The sequence below is a fragment of the Zingiber officinale genome, chromosome 7B (assembly GCF_018446385.1).
Source record: "Zingiber officinale cultivar Zhangliang chromosome 7B, Zo_v1.1, whole genome shotgun sequence".
NCBI lineage: Eukaryota > Viridiplantae > Streptophyta > Magnoliopsida > Zingiberales > Zingiberaceae > Zingiber > Zingiber officinale.
Window position 1 is genome coordinate 68,995,000 of NC_055999.1, and position 19,665 is coordinate 69,014,664.

The 19,665-nt window shown below is 35.9% G+C and overlaps 1 protein-coding gene across 1 annotated transcript; it reads right to left on the bottom strand.

The window, feature by feature from the left end:
• Positions 1-8,812: 8,812 nt before the first annotated feature.
• Positions 8,813-11,408, bottom strand: LOC122003808 (serine carboxypeptidase-like 34). Its single transcript, XM_042558813.1, has 8 exons — positions 11,135-11,408; positions 10,241-10,507; positions 10,067-10,159; positions 9,911-9,999; positions 9,532-9,828; positions 9,308-9,444; positions 9,145-9,237; positions 8,813-9,068 (listed from the first exon to the last, which is right to left on the bottom strand). The coding sequence occupies exons 1-8, from the start codon at positions 11,406-11,408 to the stop codon at positions 8,813-8,815; spliced, it is 1,506 nt and encodes a 501-aa protein (XP_042414747.1).
• Between the last annotated feature and the right edge of the window lie 8,257 nt (positions 11,409-19,665).

Consider the following 19,665-nt stretch of genomic DNA (forward strand, 5'->3'; position numbering starts at 1 on the left):
CAATTTGTTGACACTCAATCACTCAACTCACTAATGTTAGCTTTTTAAAGAACTTAGAATTGTGGCAATTTTCCTATAAGCATTCGTTGACTAATTTAAACTCCCAAGGGTATTAGGATAAAAGATAGGAATTGATATAAAAATACAAGTTGCAGAATTGAAAACTGATATTAAGGACTGAAAGGAAATTTGCTAGAATTAAATCTTGGCAGAACTTAAAAGGAAAATACGAAATTAGAAAATGCAAATATACTAGGAAAGACTTTAAAGGAGATGCGGAGTATACTAGGTAAGACTTTAAAGAAAATACAAAATTAGAAAATGCAAGTATACTAGGCAAGACTTTAAAGGAGATGCGGAGTATACTAGGCAAGACTGTAAAGGAGATGTGGAGTATACTAGGAAAGACTTTAAAGAAAAATATAGAATTGGAAAATGCAAGTATAGTAGGCAAGACTTTAAAGGAGATGCGGAGTATACTAGGCAAGACTTTAAAGAAAAATATGGAATTGGAAAATGCAAGTATACTAGGCAAGACTTTAAAGAAAATACAGAATTGGAAAATGCAAGTATACTAGGCAAGACTTTAAAGAAAAATATGGAATTGGAAAATGCAAGTATACTAGGTAAGACTTTAAATAAAAATATGGAATTGGAAAATGCAAGTATATTAGGCAAGACTTTAAAGGAGATGCGGAGTATACTAGGCAAGACTTTAAAGAAAAATATGAAATTAGAAAATGCAAGTATACTAGGCAAGACTTTAAAGGAGATGCGAAGTATACTAGGTAAGACTTTAAAGAAAAATATGGAATTGGAAAATGAAAGTATACTAGGCAAAACTTTAAAGGAGATGCGGAGTATACTAGGCAAGACTTTAAAAAAAATATGGAATTGGAAAATGCAAGTATACTAGGCAAGAATTTAAAGGAGATGTGGAGTATGCTAAGCAAGACTTTAAAAGAAATATAGAATTGGAAAATACAAGTATAGAAATAATAATTCTCTATACCCACCTTTTTTTTAATTTCAACCCTTTTTTTTGCTGAAAATATTTTTTTTGAATTTCGGCCCCTTTTTTTGCTGATTTTTTTTTTAATTTCGACCTTTTTTTTTATAGCAACAAGATGACTAAAACTCACTAAGATTGAGATGATAATGATATGGAGATAATGTTGAACAAAATAAAAAGATTCAAGCACAAAAGAAAAAGGATAATGAAATCAATTTAGAAAAGTCAAAGCTCTGATACCAAATGATGTGAACCCAACGAGAAAGATATCTCAAGAACCCACAACGAATGGAAGAAGAAAGAAAGAAAGAACTAAATCAATAAGATTGATGAAAAGAACCTCGACCCAATGCTTAGGAAAGTATGAACCTTGGTATAGAAGATGGAAGACGCCACAACCTTGGGATGGAGGTTGATAAGTCTTCGAACGCTACAAGGAAATGCATTGATAAGTTCTAATTCAATGAAGAACCAACAAGTGAGAGCCTCACCATACTTTGGATTGAAAATATGTCAAAGATACATGTATGGTCGTCACCCCCTTTATTTATAGCTATAAGGTGACCAAAAAATCCTAAAAGGCCAAAAGAAAGCCCATTTAGTAAAAACCTATGTAGACTACTTAGCCATTTTAATATTATGGCTTTATTACAACCCAAATAAAAGTAGAAATTAAGTTTAAATTGAGCTTACATATCCCTACTACATAGACATGAGACTTAAGTGCTAATTAAGCTCATCTAAGTCTTGAATTAGGTTGACTATGTCGAATGACGTGCTCTTGGTCAAACCTTCTTCAATGGTAGCTTTGGCCTTCACATCTTCAATTAGTACATTAAGTGCTTCCTTCATCTTTCTAGCCTTAGCCCTTGTAATTGGGCCTCCATTGATGTATAATGGATCATCATTAACATCTAGAGTGGGTTGACCATGATCCATATCATTAACTTGTTGCTCTCTTTCTTTGACTCCATCAGCCTGGGCTTCTTCAACATTGATGTATTCATTGGCCCTTTTCTGTAAATAGCTAAAGTCCTTTAGCGGCTTCTGGATGAGTGACCGGAAGAATTATCCTTTAGTGAGCCCCTGAGTGAAAGCATTTACCAATACATCCGAGGAAACCGCCGGGATGTCCATCGCCACCTGATTGAAGCGTTAGATATATGCCCTTAAGGCCTCTCGAGGCCCTTACTTCAGTGAGAATATATTTACGCTCATCTTCTGGTGGCGGCGACTGCTAGTAAAGTAATGCAGGAAGGTTGCTCGGAAGTTTTTGAAGCTATGGATCGAGCCGCTCAACAAACGTTTGAACCAGCGTTGTGTCGATCCAGATAACGTGGTAAGGAATGTTAGTCCGGGTCAACCGGCTGGAGAGGGTTGAGTCACCTGAAACACTTAAGACAATACCTTCCTTTGGTGGAAATAGAATAACAAACTCAGGTTAGCAGCAACAACAAATAAAATAGAAAGAATAACAAACTAAAGAAAGAGGCACCAGAATTTACTTAGTTACAACCTAGTTGGTTGTTAATTCAAGCCAAATGAAAGCTCTTAAAAATCTCCTTTGGTGAAGGTGGAGAAGCTTACACTCGTTAATAGCTTAGACTATTGCTAGGAAATTAATACACAAATTGTTACATCTTTCCTAGGTCTAGAGGTCATTTTATAACCCTTGGAAAAACTTATCCTCAGGTTAAAGGCGCCTTCCATAGGTTGGAAGGCGCCTCCAGCGAAGCAAAGGATAAAACTTTATCCTTTCTGCCAACGGCCAGATTACCTAGTCGAAAGCGCCTTCCATGGCTGGTTGAAGGCGCCTTCTACCTGAAGGTCGTGGAGGCGCCTTCTACCTGAAGGTCGCGGAGGTGCCTTCAACTCCTGTTGAAGGGGCCTCTAGTAGCTCCATAGTTCCACTCTAGCTCTTCCGCTGCTCTGATCGCCTAGGTGATTTCGACTAACAAAATAGGACTCACCCGAACTCAATTTCCGGCCTTCTCCTCAAGCAGGCTTCCGCTCCTGCTTCTTATCCATCGAACGTCGCGCACGTCCTTCTCATTCACTGACGTACTCTTTTGCAGTGTCTCGTCCCTCTAATGCACATAGCCCGTCGGCTCTCTCCCGTGTCGTCCTTCTCGCTAGCCGCATCTTTCACTCGATTTCCTGTGCTCCTAAGCTCCTGCACACTTAGACATAGGGATCAAAACACAACAGGACCTAACTTAACTTGTTTGATCACATCAAACAGCCTTGGGGTTCCAACAATCTCTCCTTTTTTGATGTGAGCAACCCAAGTTAAGTTAGGGTAAACAAATATAAAGTTAAAGCAATAAAATTACAAGAATGTAATAAAGTGTAAAAATATTTTTAAATTTTAAAAAAGATTTTCAAATTTCAAATAGAACAACCTTCCCCTAGACTTAATCTTCCCTTCTCCCCCTTTGATCACATAAAAAATGGGGTAACAAAAAAAAAAAAAAGCTAAGGGTAACTCTCAAATAAACTTATCAAGGTTTTGAAAATTTTGAAAAAAAATTGAAAATTATTTTGATATCACTTTAAAAAATTACAACAATTTTTGAAACTCTAAGTTTTAAAAAAAAATTCTAAGTTATGAAATTGTCAAAAATTGAAAGCATTATTTTAACTAATTGTTTTATGTTTATTAGTTTGTCAATTAAACATTTTATTTCGTTAATCAGCTTCCAGACTGTGGCGAGGCACTAGGCATTCTTGGTTATTAGATCATCAACCACTTCTAGACAGAGCCTCATAATAAAATCAAATATTTAATGTACTCTCTGAAAGGCCTAAGTCTAATTAAACTTTAATTTAGACAAGTCTTTGGAATCCAATATAGGTTCCTTTTAACTAGGTTAATTAAAAATTTTGGAGGTACGTAACTTTTGGATATTTTTTTTATTTGACCCCTGTGAAATCTAAGATACTAGTTCATATTTTTATATTTCCTAATATTTTTATTATATAAGCATGCACGATTTTTCATATATTCTATCTCTATTTTTAATTTGTCACTTTATATTCTCAAATTATCATATAAATCTAGTGGGCATGCTTTGGACAATTGTATTTTCAAATCTATATTTTTTTTTTCTAACTTGCAACAATTTTTTGATAAGAACTTAACAAATTTGAATAGCTTATCAGGTGGAAGAGATCGTACCTGACTTACCTTGTCGATCCCGTCATCTGTAGCTCCCCTTGAACTACTGCTTTCTTCTGATGTAGCTCCCCCTTCATCGATGCTCTCGATGCTCATTTCGGAAGAGCTTTCTTTGTGTTCATCTTCGTGATGACTTGCCATCAATGCAAGTCCGAAAAAGGCTTTGACCTCCGATTTAGACAACGTTTCGTCCCACGTCGCCTTTAGGATCTTGTATTTGTTCTTTTGAACGGGCTTCTTATTCTTGCCTTTGTCCTTCTCATTGATCATTAACTTAGGGTAGTTGTCTTTAACGTGCCCTCCTTCATTGCAGTGGTAACATCTTATTGTCCTTTTCTTTCTACCCTGCAGATGGTTAGATTTTTGAGTTTTAAATAATTTCTTAAACTGTCTTACCATTAGGGATGGCAATTTCACCCGAACCCGATGGAGGATCCGACATCCGACCCGAATGGAGGAGGGTATGGAGGGACTATCAATTCCCGATACCCAACCCGAATACCCGATTAAATAATATAGATACATATATTAAAGAAAATTTTCTTTTTCCAAAATCTACCTACTATTTTTGTTGATATTAGGAGGAGACTATATAGATGTTTAATCTATTTTTTTAATTATATATATATATATATATATATATATATATATTAATAGGTTGTTAATTTTAATATATTTTTCTTAAATGATAATAGTTGGATAGAAAGACGAAAAATTATAACTATAGAAGATATCCGATCATTTAATGGGTATGGGTATACCCATCAGAGATCCTATACCCGATGGGTATGGGGACGGAGGGTATAGAATCCGACCCGAACCCGATCCATTGTCATCCCTACTTACCATCATTACCGTTTCGTTGTCGTCGAGAGAGGATTCTGAAGTTTGTTCGTCCATCTTTACCTTAAGGGCAATATTGTGCTTCGGCTCCTTCGGATCTGCACATCTTGTTTCATGGACTTCAAAGGTAGAAAATAATTCTTTTAACATAGTTGAATCTAAACCCTTAGATATGTAATAGGAAACTACTAATGATGCTCATTCAGTACTTCTAGGGAATGCGTTGAGCGTGTTACCTTAGTGAATCTCAGTTACTTACCTTTTCTCCAAGATTCATGATTCCAGTGATAAGCTCCTTGATCCTTGAATGAAGGTGTGCAACTGTTTTGCCTTGTTACAATTTGATGTTGCTGATCTGGTTTTTGAGCAGATCCCTTCTTGTGAGTTTCGCCTCTAAGGTTCCTTCATGTAGTTCTGGGAACTTCTCGCAGAGCTCCTTCGCAGACTTGTAGGTTCCGATCCGATTGACTTCTTGTGGTGGTAGAATGCTTAGCAAATAGAACTCTGCTTTGCCGTTTGCCACGAAATCAGCTTACTCCTTCTTGGTCCAGTGGTATTTATCTTTACCTTCGGGTGATACAAAACCAAACTCCATTATTAAAAATAAATCGAAATTATTTTTGAAAAATACCTCTATTTTCTTTTTCCAGTTGGCGAAGTCCCCCTCAAACTTTGGTGGGTGGATTCTTAAATTGGTCATTTCGTGTGCTTCGTTCGGCGATTAGTCCTCCTAAATCTGTTAGGCTCTGATATCCCTCAAAAACTTACATCAGAAGCCAAAGCGGCAAGAAAAGTCTCCACTGCATAAAACAAAGAGGATCTTAGTTAGTGATAATATGAAAGCCAAGTTAATCAAGTCTTACTAAAAGAACACGGAAGCACCACTTAAATAGGGCTCAATCCGAACAAGTAGAGCAGGTCTCTATGTAATAATTTCGGAGCCTTGAATTTCAAGCCAGCCAGCTTTTTCGAGATAGAAATAAAGGTTGCATCATGCTTGTAGTTTCCCAGGCCGGGAATGGGAGGAGGTCAGATCTTCATTTGGTCGACCAAGAAATAGACTCAGACCTTTAATAAAGAAGAAATGGGATTTTCATCCCTTATTTCAGGAATACAGGTCCTTAAAGAATGCTGCCATGGGGTGGGACTGGAACAAGAAAGACCCCCGGTTCTAATTTTTTAGGGTAAAAAAATAGTGGAAGCTATGGGGAGTCAGAGGAATGTCGTACAAACAGAACAAAATGAACATTTCACACATAATGCGAAAGGCATTGGGTGCAAATTATTGGAGAGGAATATTGAAGTAGTGACTTATCTCAAACAAAAAATGGGGAATCGAAAAGCATAAACTTGTGAGAAGTTAGTCTTTAAAGAAGGTAATAACCAAGAGAGGGACAATGAGGACGGTCTTGGGAGGTTGGAATGCGGATGCGAAAGTTTTTAGGGATTTTTAAAGTAAGGTGAAGCATTCCTAGGCCATTGTTGTCAAAGTCAGAACGGGTAAAGGTGTACCAGGAGCGAAGGTTTCTTGAGTCATGGATGGATGAAAGGAAGACAAAGGAAGATAGGAGGAATAACTTACTACTATAGGTTGCAAGAAGGGGAAGTTCGTCGGTAGAAATCTCAGGAAGAAAGGGTTAGAGAAGACGAAGCATAGATAATTTTCTTCTATGATGCTTAGATTTTTATAAACAAAAATCATAAGTGATTTTTCAATCTCAACCCTCTGACTAAAATGGCTTGATCATCGGTGATCGTCGGATTGGAAAGGAGGAAGCACCGTTGGTTCGTTTGAAAAGGCGTGTATCAACTGTCGCTTCAGAGAATAAGGTAGTGGGACACATGGTAGCTACCCATAAATGAGTATTTATGATGGACAAGACAACCCAAATCATTTCGCTAAAAGTGTTTTTCCACGTATCACTAGCGCATTACCTAGCATGCCAAGCGTCTAACATGTATTTTTCCAATGAAAATAATGTTGACTATAGTATTAATGGGCGAGTAGAAGCATGACCAGCTGGTCGAACTAGTAAATTGGACGATCGAATGGAAATAACACTTGGATCTAGTCAGATGAGCATTAACTTCCTTCGACTAGACTTGAGGGAGATGCTAGTGATACGGTGTGTTGTAAGTGGACCAGAGATAACCTGCCAGTCAAAATCAATGTGATGTGGTGGTCAAAGTCAGGGTGAAGTGTCAATCAAACTTGGAATAAATGTATTTGAACGGGTTATTCTCACTAAGCCTCAACTCTTTACTCAGCGCTATGGTTCTCAAAATAAAGTCGATCGGCCCAGTAGCTAGTCGGACTTAAAGGACTCAAGTCCCCATTCTTTGGGTACAAGTTTCTCTATATACGGTCGGCTAGCCCTTAGGATCGACCGAACTTGGAGGTCTTATTGCTCCACTTGATGCTAAGATATACAAAATAAACCCGAACAATCCTAATATCGATCGAGCAAACAGGGCTTAGCTCCCTACCCTCCAGAAGTATTCTCTCAACGTACAGTAAAGGCAATATCTCCTAACGTACAACCGACCGAGAGGATATCCGGTCAGACATCCAGATCCTAGCATAATAATTCCGGGGCAAATCTTTGCATATGGCTGCTCGGTCTAAAGTGCTGGACGGACCTAGAGTCAAGCTCTCCACTTCCCAGCAAAAGCACTCTCAGTATATAGCAGTCGGACTCAGTGTCGTTCGGATTTAGAAGATAGCTCATTGCTCACTACTACAATACATTTCAACATATAGTCCGATCGACCTAATAATCAGTTGGACGGGATGGACTTAGTTCATCATTCTTATTACAGTCTCATATTATATATAATCGGTCGGATATAGGTCCGGTCGGATCATCTCCTGGAGATAACATTATCAAGGAATCACAACAACCCTTCAGAGAATAACAACTATTCACTAGGAAATATTCTGATATATGATGCATACATATAACAGAACTTTCTTATGAAAGTGGATACTCAGCTTCTATTATGAGGTTGCAAAAGACTGCTCATTCGCGTGTAATAGAAGATTTTTCAAAGAAAGACTATACATCTTCCATTACCAACATATATTCCTTATCGTGTCATTATTACAGAGGTTATAAGAGACGATATAAAAAGGATTCTCTCTGTTGATGAGGTATGCAACATTACGCTTTAATACATTACATTACGCACTCTCATCTACTATTCATCCTCTCCCCTTTTCGCTAAGTCATATCGGATTGATTTGAGCGTTAGAGGACCTATGCTAGGAACCTCCTCCTTGATTTTCATCATAACGTTCTGTTTACTCTTTTGAGTATGTGCTGAGAGGAGTCGAAAGAAGTACAAGATGTCATCGTTTATCGCTAACAAAGTCATCTCCCATTCAATAACAAAGTCACATGTTTAACACCATCTTCATCACTTTCAGATAATATCATAACATATTGTCCCTCTTAAAAACTATACACGAAAAACGTAAAAAATCCATACCCATAACTCTAATAGAGAAGCAGGACGTAAGATTCTTGTCTTGATGAAGATTTTTACGTAAATACAACTAAAACACAAGCTAATGCTGACTGCAAATTTGTCATTTCCAACAATCAAGCGGAGATTTATTTCCGATATTTAATTTCAATCATTTGACAGTAATTCAATATTTTTATTGCATTAAATTGAAGACTCTTAAATCTATTGACTTGGGCTTCCTTATTTAATCCCTTTACAGTCCAACTGCCATAAGCTTCTGTGAGGAAGGCTAGCCAAGAACACTTATGGTACTAAAAAGGGGAAGAAGGCAATTGCTGATCTGCCAAGAAGTGTCGAATGAGCTGCCGCGCTTGCCTGGGAGCAAATGTAGGCACTTGGTGGCCAGCACCGCGCATCGTCACAAACGTTAGCCCCTCGAAGATGATCGTCCACCCGCCGACCTGCATTCTGTCATACCATGGCTTCCATTCCTCAATAGTTTTCAGGCCAAGTTTGTTCAGTGTCAGTCTTGTGGAGGTCACCGGTATTCTTCCATCAGTATCTCCACTGCAACACACAATTCAGATATGAAACTCACAGTTCATGGTCTAGTTCAGTAATGGCTAGTCCTTGCAATTCTCACCTGAAAACCCACACTCGAATGCCGCCATCGATGAGCTTGCGGATCACCGGGAGCACAGAGGAAGGTGCATCATTCCACTTAGAGATCGCATCGCTGCACGAGTTCAAATGCTGTCAATTAGACGACAAGAACACTGCATTTTGCCAATTGCCTGTGTTTTTACCTGCAATGAGTCCAAGTGTAGCCAATCTTAGTGGCATTGGCATGTAGAGCTTCTTGCACATCTGGCCTGTTAAAGTATTTCTCGGTGTAATTTGGAACGCATGGATCGTAACCGACTGGCTTTCGATGCCATCCACTCTAAAAGAGAAGGAAAAAAAAAAGATAAACTAAAAGTTAATTTCATAGATGAACAAGAAGACTTGCTAAAATGAAGGAAGAACTTACATGTCTAGAGAGTATCTTAGGGGAGGCACCTTCAACAAAATAGGACCTTCTATTTGAAGCCATGGTGGAGTTTGAATCTACACATACTGGAGAATATAGGCTATACATATCGATGATATCGTAAACGGCAAAATACTCATCCAATGAACTACTACAGGCGTCGGTGACATTTTCTTTACTGAAATTGCAATTGTTCTTCACATCATGGTAAACTCGATCGGATATCACTGCATGATCCCATGCATAGTCTATCATACCAGTCTGATCTGTTTCATCATCCATCAAGGCATTCCCGATCTAAGAGAGCAATAGTTTCACCTCATTGTTAGCTTCGATACCACTAATTCATGTAAACAGAAGGAGAGGGCATGCATCTTACAATGAAACCTTTGAAATTTATGTAGTTTTTGGCCGGAACAATCTTATTCTCATCGAAAATCTTCTCCGAAAGTTGTGGCACATAATGCCCTATCATGTAATCATAGAGAAGTCATTTAACTTTCAAGAATTCAAGGTAAGTCTGTGACTTACTTACCGGCATAACTTTCCCCGGCAATATAAAAGTCGTGAGACTTGAATCGTGGAAACCTCTTAAACCAATTCACAAGAAAGATGTAGGCATCTTCAGCTACAATTTGGTAATCAGAAAACAGTCAAGTTATGAAACTTATTTTTGATCCAAATGCCTCCATCAAGCTATGAAACTTACCAGTGATCGCGTCTCCTAGTTTGTTCAAGTCAGAGCTTGTATTAGTATATGAAAACCCCACTCCGACCGGCGACTCCAGGAACAGCAAATTGGCCTCTGCAATCAGACAACTATCAGAAATGTTCACACTTCCATTAAGATGTAACTGACAAGGCTTGCCTTTGTTCCATGAATGTCTATTGAGTCCAAGTTCCGGCACACCCTTTTGGATCAAGAAAGGCCCCAATTCTTCTGCCTCCCCATACCCTATGGAAGAACAGCCAGGCCCTAGACACAAACAATGCTAAGTAAAGACTGAAAACAAGAAATTTGTAACCTTCTTTACTGACAAAGAAAAACAACAAAAGAGATCACTTTTTTGAGACACACTCCATGAAAACATGGCTAAGCAGAGGCACTCCATCAACACAAATACATCTACCAGTAGCTTCAGATACTTCCATGGCCATTAGGCACTTTCCCCAGAGCTTAATTCAGCCATGCAAACAAAGTATTTGACCAAAGCTGGTCAAACAAGAAGCTTTGCTTATGATGAAATCAAGAGAAAGCAGATCCAAGGAGGATATATATATATATATAATTTTGACCAAGGATGAGATAATAATCCAGTAATTAATACTCAATGTCAAAGGCCTTGTTTTGTGTCATGAATGTGAAGAAGCAGAATTAGTTGCTGAGTGAGTTCACCTATAAACCTCTGAATATTGAATGTCTGAACTGGGAAAGAAAGAGAAAGGAGCAAACTGTGCAATGATTGACTGGAGTGCTATGTTTGTTGATGTGATTTAAACTGTCAAATGATTAATTGCTTTGTTTTTCTTTGAGTTATGGCGTGAGAGATTAACAACCGTGACAGTGATTGATCGAAGAGAAGGTAAATAGATGAGGAAGTACCTCCGTTGAGCCAGAGGAGGAGGGGCTTGTTGTGGGCGTCGTGAGTGGCTTCGAAGAACCAGTAGAAGAGGGCGCGGCCGTGGGTCTCGTTGACGGTGATGTAGCCGGCGAATTGGCGGAAGGTCACCGGAGGCTGGCCGGGGAGGCGGGAGACGCGGTCGGCCTGCTGCTGCGCGAAGGCTGCTTCATGGCCGGAGGAGTGGGACGGGGAGAGAAGGAGAAGAGAGAAGAGGAGGAGGAGGAAGAGAGAGGAAGAAGAAGAAGGAAGCGCCATGAGGTTGAATTGAGCAACAGAAGGAAAGGAATGGTGAATTTATAGTTGTGGGTGATTTTGCAAAATGCCTTAAATAGCCGTGATGAATGAATAAGTGCCAGAGGAGAAAGATCCAACATTAGTGTTAGATGTTAAAACAATTTAATTCGGTTGGAAAATTGGTTTTAAAACTTTATCAGCAATTCTAAGGTCCCCTTTTATTGATGGAATAATTAGTAATATAATTACGGCCGGATCTTACTCATAATTCTACCATAATTATATTACATACCATCCCTAGTAAAAATAGACAGAGGATTCAGTACTTTACCGTTATTTATTTATTATTATTATTTTAATTCAGTTTCCAAGTCTCTGGGATTTGGACGAGATATTTTTTTTAATATCCTCAATTTTAAATATCTCTAATTGAAAAGGAATATTGCGAAAGAAATTTAAAATTATTGGACATAGAGTTATGTATGCCCGTGATTTCTCCAATTTTATTTTTTAAATAAAAAATATATATTTAATGATGAAATTTGAAACATTTGATAATGAAATATTTAATAAGTGGATTCCATAAAGATTTAATTGATATTTAATTGATGAGATGTTTAATTATAATATTTAGGATTGGTAAGAAGTAACATATTTAATTGATAATGTATATATAGAAATTATTCTTATATGCATGGCTAATTGTACAAAGTCCAAAATAAAAATATAAAAATAGATCTTACTCATAATTTTATTATAATTATATTATAGATCATCCCTAGTAAAAAATAGATAGAAGATTCAGTATTTTACCTTTATTTATTTATTTATTATTATTATTTTAATTTAATTTTCAAATCTTTATGATTTAGACGAGATATTACTTTAAATATTCTCAATTTCAAATATCCTAAGAGATATTGTGAAAGAGATTTAAAATTATTGGACATAGAGTTATGTATGTCATGTGATTTCTCTCCTTTTATTTTTTCTAAATAAAAAGTATATATTTAATGATGAAATTTGAAATATTTGATAATGAGATATTTAATAAATGGATTCCATAAATATTTAATTGATGAGATGTTTAATTATAATATTTAGGATGGGTAAGAAGTAACATATTTAATTGCCGACGTATATATGGGAATTATTCTTATATGCATGACTAACTGTACAAAGTCCGGAATAAAAATATAATTAATAAATTATTATGACTTTACATAGTGGTTCCGGTGATAAATTTTAAAATCAATTGAAAAACAAAAATTAGGTAAAAAAACAAAATTATCAAAGATACACGTCAATTTTTGATCTTCTTTATATTCAACCATCTATTCAACCGTATTGCCAAATCACTCTTTCTTAAATCCCGATCTAATTAGACGCATTGTAGTCACTATAATTTACTTAATATATTCAAAAATATTATAATTTACAACTCCTATAATATAAATTTAATTTTATTCATCTACCATTTACATTTAACTACTACAATATTACAAATGCATCTCATCAGTTCAGGATTTAAATGGAAAGATAATAATAAAAATACCAGAGTATATATTTTTAAAATACTTAATTATTAAAACTATTTTTTAATAAATAAAAAATAAATAAAATGAGTTCAACTTAATCGGTCGTTAGTCGTTGATTCTGCGAGGACGATCTGTAGCATGGCCGTGCATAGCACCGACTAAGCATGTCCATGTCGAACATAAAACAATATAATTTTGTTGGAAAAATCATTTTAAACTAATAATTGTTCAAAATAATTTTAAATGAGTTCAATCCAATCCGTACTTAAATCATGAGGGCTGTTCGAAGTACCGATCGAGTGTGTCCATACAGGCATTGACACCTTGTAGTGCACTTTACAGGCATATATGGGTCTTCGTTTCTTATTCAGCGATTTATCAAAAAGCATATGTAAAATTAGAAAATTACTTAAAAGATATATCATAGTGATGTATTTATTAAAGAACGTAGTTAAATGATGTGAAATTTTTATTTTAATCCTTTCGTCAACTTTTTATTTTCAATCGTAATTTTTCAGACATCCGAATCACATTTTGAATCATTTTGATTTAAAAATTATCGTGCAATCATTTTTCTCTCTCCCACTCTCAACTTATGCATATTTGAGTGCTCTTCGTAACTCTCTGATTGCAACTTAATTTTGTGACAAAATCATCCCCCTAGTGAAACCCTACGTAAGTGTCTTCGTGTCTCTCTCAAGCGACATCAAACATTTCGACCTAAAAAGCTACAGTGTTCGCAAGGCTCCAGGGAAGGGTTTTAAGGTTTCCGTCAATAATCTTCTTTCATAATAGTGCAAAGAAGTGGATCGAGTAGATCATTCTCTCCACTTCAATTATCTGTAAAGGTATCACTTTAGAAACTCTATGATTTTGAAAAGTTCAATGAGTATGATTAAAAAATTTTAATTTTTATAAATTGTAGGATTTAGTTGATGTTAGACAGAAACTGTATTAGAACAATGTCTTAGGTTACTTTAAAAGCTTTTTCAAGGATCCACAAAGAAAGGAAGACATCATGGATCTGTTATTTTACATGACTGACACATAGCGTTGATCAAACAGTCACCCTTTAGTATTTTTTTTTTACATACAAGATATGCAGCATATCCGTAGTATTTTGGCCAATATATTTTAAAATTGGGATTCAAGTACTCAAAACATTTATATTCTCAGATACAATTTATAATTTTGCATTTTAAGCACTAAGTAGTTGTATAGTAAAATAAAATATTTTACAAAGATGAATATTTTAGTCAGCTAATGCATTGATAGTGGGGTCTTATGGTAAACGAGAGCCTGATATGACATCATATCAGGTATAACGTAGGCCTGATATGACATCATATCAAGCCTAACGTAGGCTTGATATTGTTGGTGCGATTAGCACTAACGATCTAACTCAGATTTTGATAAATGACAAAGTAAGTTAAGTTAGTTTCATTGTGATCTAACGTTATGACCAAGTGTGTAGGAGAAGCCCAGCTAGGTCCACGGGCCGATCGGATAGCTGACACGAAGTCCAAACAGGTCGACGGGCTAACCGGATGTCTAGCACGAAGCCCAGCTAGGTCAACGGGTCGACCAAATAGCTGGCACGAAGTCCAGATGGGTCGACGGACTGACCGGACATCTGGCTAGTAAGTTAAGGTAAATCACTAAAGGGGAGTGACTGTGAGGACGCATTCCCGGAAAGGGAACTTAGGCGCCGATCCAACTTAGAACCATTTCAAAACTCTAAGTTGAGATCCTGGCTAGATTCCGATCTCGGCGAGACGGAATCTAATTACTATTCATTTTTAAACTGTGCAAACACTTTGTTTTGCAGGTTAGTTTTGCATTTTGTCTCGGACTAACTTTTTTTTGCAGGCTGCTGGAAAACAGAGGTCCGGGCACCCGGAGTGCAAATGTTATCCCCTTATCGCTTCGTCACATGGAGCACTCTGGTTGGCCGGGCTACGTCACAGTCCAGGTGCCCGGAAGGGATTCGGACGCCCGGAGCCCCCTATATAAGGAGGGTGAGCCCTGGAGCAAAGAACAATTCAACCACAACGCCTTCCAATGCTTGCTCTACTGTGTTGTGCTCCTGTTGCGAAGCTTCTTCGACAACGTGTGGCCTTTCTTCTTCATTCCTTATTCTTGTCGGTATTTCTATTTTAAAAGCATTTGTAATTTCACTTGTAATCATATTTTTCGAACTGCTAGTGGATTGCCCAACGAAAGCACTCGACGAGTGCGGGCCTTGGAGTAGGAGTCGATGAAGGCTCCGAACCAAGTAAAAAATTACTTGTGTTAGCATTGTTCTATTTTCGATTTTATCTTTCCGCTGCGTACTCAATTTTCTACTTAAATTTCTAAATCGCTATTTACCCCCCCCCCCTCCCATCTAGCGAATTACTCGATCCAACAAGTGGTATCAAAGTAGGTACCGCTCTGATTTGGTGCAACCACCAATCAGACAGAGGGTGAATTTCTTTTCCATTTTTTCCCCATTTTCAATTTTACATTATAAATCCAAACTGGTATCGTTACCTTTTTGAAAATATTTTGGTAGTAATTAAGCTGAATTGGTGCAACACCAATTCAGTTTTAGATTCTTTTTAATTTTATTCTGCACTACTAATCCAAGACCAAGTCTTGGAATTTCTTGTCTCTTTATCTATTTGTGTGCAAGATAAAATGTCTCGAGTCGAAGGCTTCAGCACAATACATCCCCCCTATTCAACGGGGATGACTTCCCCTACTGGAAGAAATGAATGGAGGTCTACTTGAAGACCGACTTCGACCAGTGGTTCAGCGTCACCAAAGGTTACAAGGTGTCGGTCAACAACTCCGGAAATCCACTAGACCCGGAACAGTGGACTCCGGACATGAGAAAGAAATCCTCGACGGACTTTAAAGCTCTCAACATGCTGCAATGTGGGCTGACAAAGGAAGAGCTGAACCGAGTGGGACCGCACCAAAATGTGAAAGAATTATGAGACAAGTTGATCGAACTACATGAAGGAACGAGCGATGCCAAGGTAACTAAGCGTGACCTTCTGTTAAATAAACTATTTAATATTAAAATGTAGGAAGGAGAAATAGCGAGTCAACTTCATGCGAGTATCAAAGACATCATCAACGGACTCCACACGATAGGCCACCAAATGGAAAATCGTGACTTAATCAGGTACGCAGTAAATACTTTTCCGCGAAATACATTATGGGCATCTATCATGGATGCCTATAAAATTTCAAAAAATCTATCTAAATTGAAACTAGACGAATTATTCTGCGAACTTGAATTACACGAGCAGACTAACGTCGGAACTGAGAAAGGTATTGCTTTGTTTATAGGTTCCTCCAAGGAAAGGAAAAAGACCAAGCCTGACCCTGAAGATGAGTCTGACCAAGATTCTAAAGATAAAGAGTACCTGGTGAACCTGGTAAGGAAGATGTTCACCAAGAGGAAGAAGAGCTTCAGCAAAAAGGACTTGTAGATGATCAACTCCCCATCTGAACCAAGGAACGTGATTTGCTTCGGGTGCAATAAGAAAGGTCAATACAAGAACGAGTGTCTGAGATTAAAGAGTGACAAGTCAAAGACAACCAAGAAGAAAGCTCTCAAAGAAACATGGGACGACTCGTCTTCAGAAGAATCGGAGGCCAAAGATCAGAAGCACCAGAGTCACCTCGCGTTGATGACCCGCGAAGCAGAATCGGAGGACGAATCGGAAGACGGGTCCGAACCCGAATCAAGCCACGAGTCCGTACTCGTTTCCGAATGTCCCAAAGAGGTATATCTGAATTTAAATAAGAATTTTTTTTTAAATAATTGCTTGTTTAGATAAAAAAAAATTAACTACAATAGAAAATGAAAATAAATTGCTCCTTGAAGAAAACCAAAACCTCAAAGAACAAATCACAAATTCTAATCCAACTCAAGACCTAACACTTGAGGAGGAAAATTTAACATTAAAAATAGAAAAAATAATAAATTAAAAATATTTTAGAAAAATTTACAACAAGATCTAAAAATTTAGATCTTATTTTAAATAGTCAAAAAGCAATCTACAATAAAATCGGACTTGGCTACAAGTCAAGTTCAAATAAAACGTTTAAATCACTAATAACCCAACATAAACAACAAAATAATGCTTGGGTTCTGAAAATGTGCTTAACCACGCAAGTAGGAATTAACCAATATTACATACCCAAAGATAAAATATACTATGTAAAATCTGATAACTCAAATCAAAAACTAAAACACAAACCTAGACCAACAAAATCAAAATCGAAAAATTTTAGAACCCATCAAAAATCAGATTATCATCAAGTTAAATATAATTATAAAAGTAACAGACATAACCCTAGAACTAAAACTTAAAAATTCAGGCCAATAATTCAGGGGGAGGCTCCCGAATAGCTGGCACCTCCAAAAATAATCTACCCGACAGGGTAACCAAAACTAATCTACCCGACAGTGTAATTAGGATTAGAGTAAAAAGAGACAAAATTTAACTTGACCTACGGTACTGGTGAAGTTTTGGATGATAGTAGGTTAGGGAAGCTTAGTCTATGCATGTCTAGGAAGATATGGCTTCGACCTGGTGCATTTAGCTAAGTAGAACTAACTGAAACTACCCCTTACGGATCCTAACTAGTTAGACCAAGGTTTTGTACTAAGTTCAGTGGATAGGACTATTTGGAAAACTTCGAAGGCATGGTTAGTCTAATGATGTCCAAGTGACTCACCATAACCCAGAAGTTTATTCAAACAATGCATATTTGTTGAGCCCAAAGCTAAACCTGAATCTAACACAAAGTTAAACCAAACTCTAAAACTTAACCTAATACATCTCACAAAATTATAGGATTCACTGGTTGAAAATTTAGATCGGGTCAGATAACTAAGGACTGAACTTTAAAAGTAAATTAATTTAAATTAAATTAAAATAAAATAAAATAAAATAATTTAAAATAATTTAAACTAAATTAAATTAATTTAAAATAATTTAAATTAAATTAAATTAATTTAAATTAAATTAAAATAATTTAAATTAAATTAAAATAATTTAAATTAAATTAAATTATTTTATATTAAAAAAAATTTAACTTAAAATTTATTTTACAAAATTTTTAAACTTAAAATTTATTTTAAAAATCTTTTTAACTTAAAATTTATTTTAAAAATATTTTTAACTTAAGAATTTATTTTAAAAAAAATATTTTTAATTTAAAATTTTATGTTAAATTCTTCTTAACTTTAAAATTTTTACTTAAACATTATTCTTAACTAAGCAACTAAAGAATCATGTTAAGTAAAGTTAGAATTGAACTCAAACTAACCCTAACTCCTACCTATTGTAGGAAACTAAGTGGATCTTGGGCAGTGGTTGTTCCAAACATATGACTGGAGATCACACCAAATTCACTCAACTTATCTACAAAAGTTTAGGAGCAGTTGCCTTTGGGAACAACGACAAACTCAAGGTAATTGACATAGGTAATATTGAACTTAAAATTGACTTTATTATTACAAATGTATTACTTGTTGAAAACTTCAAGTATAATCTTCTTAGTATTAGCCAATTATGTGACACTAGATATAAGGTTAGGTTTCTATCTTCGGAATGCTTAATCAAGCACTTAGATAACCCTACGATAAGTCTAAAAGGGTTTAGAAAAGATAATATCTATGCAATTAACTTAACCACTTGTTCAATTAAGTGTTATTTAACACAAAAAGAAGAAATTTGGTTATGACATAGAAGAATGTCACACACAAATTTCAGAAATATAAGCAAATTAAAAAGACTAGTTAGAGGATTACCAAAATTACCTAACTTAGATTCAACAATATGTAATGCTTGTCAACAAGGAAAACAAACAAAATCTACTAATAAACCAACTAATCAATCTCAAACTAACTCAATACTAGAACTTCTACATTTAGACTTATTTGACTCCCATGGGGTCAAATCAATACATGAAAGTTTGTATTGTCTAGTAATAATATACGACTATTCTAGGTTCACCTGGGTAAAATTTTTAAAAAATAAGGATGAAACTTTTGAAGTCTTTACAAACTTTTGCAAGCAAGTTGAAAATGAAAAAGACCTTAAAATTAAAAGAATTAGAAGTGACAATGGAGGTAAATTTAAAAATCATAACTTTAATAAATTTTGTCTTGAAAACGGATATCATCACAAATTTTTGTGTCCTAAAACACCTCAACAAAATGGAATTGTAGAAAGAAAAAATAAAACACTACTTGAATCCTCTAGGACAATGCTAAATGAGTATAATCTATCTAAGTACTTTTGGGCAGAGACTGTTAGTACAACCTGTTATATGCAAAATAGAACAACACTAAATAAAACACATAACAAAACCTTCTTTGAAATATATTATAATAAACAACCCAATATAAAATACTTTAAAGTATTTGGGTGTCTGGCCTTCATACTAAACACAAGAGAACATTTAGAAAAATTCACTTCTAAAATAGAAAATGGAATCTTTGTAGGATATTCACTAAATAGTAGGTGTTACAGAATATACAATAAGGTTATAATAAGAATTGAAGAAACCACAAATGTAAAATTTGAGGAATCCAAACAAAACCTAGAACAAACCCAAATTCAGCCAATTGAGTTTATTCAAGGCAACAATAATCAAGAAAGAACCAATGAATATTTAAATCACGAAGAAGAAGAAGAAGAACCTCAAGAGAATCAACCTCCTAGAACCATAAG

Bases quoted from the DNA above. Each gene is read 5' to 3' on its own strand.
- LOC122003808 (XM_042558813.1), bottom strand. From the start codon at position 11,408: ATGGCGCTTCCTTCTTCTTCTTCCTCTCTCTTCCTCCTCCTCCTCTTC. The intron at 10,160-10,240 runs GTAAGTTTCATA...ACCAAATTGTAG, and splicing joins ACTAGGAGACGCGATCACTG to CTGAAGATGCCTACATCTTT. The intron at 9,829-9,910 runs GTAAGATGCATG...TTGCTCTCTTAG, and splicing joins TAAATTTCAAAGGTTTCATT to ATCGGGAATGCCTTGATGGA.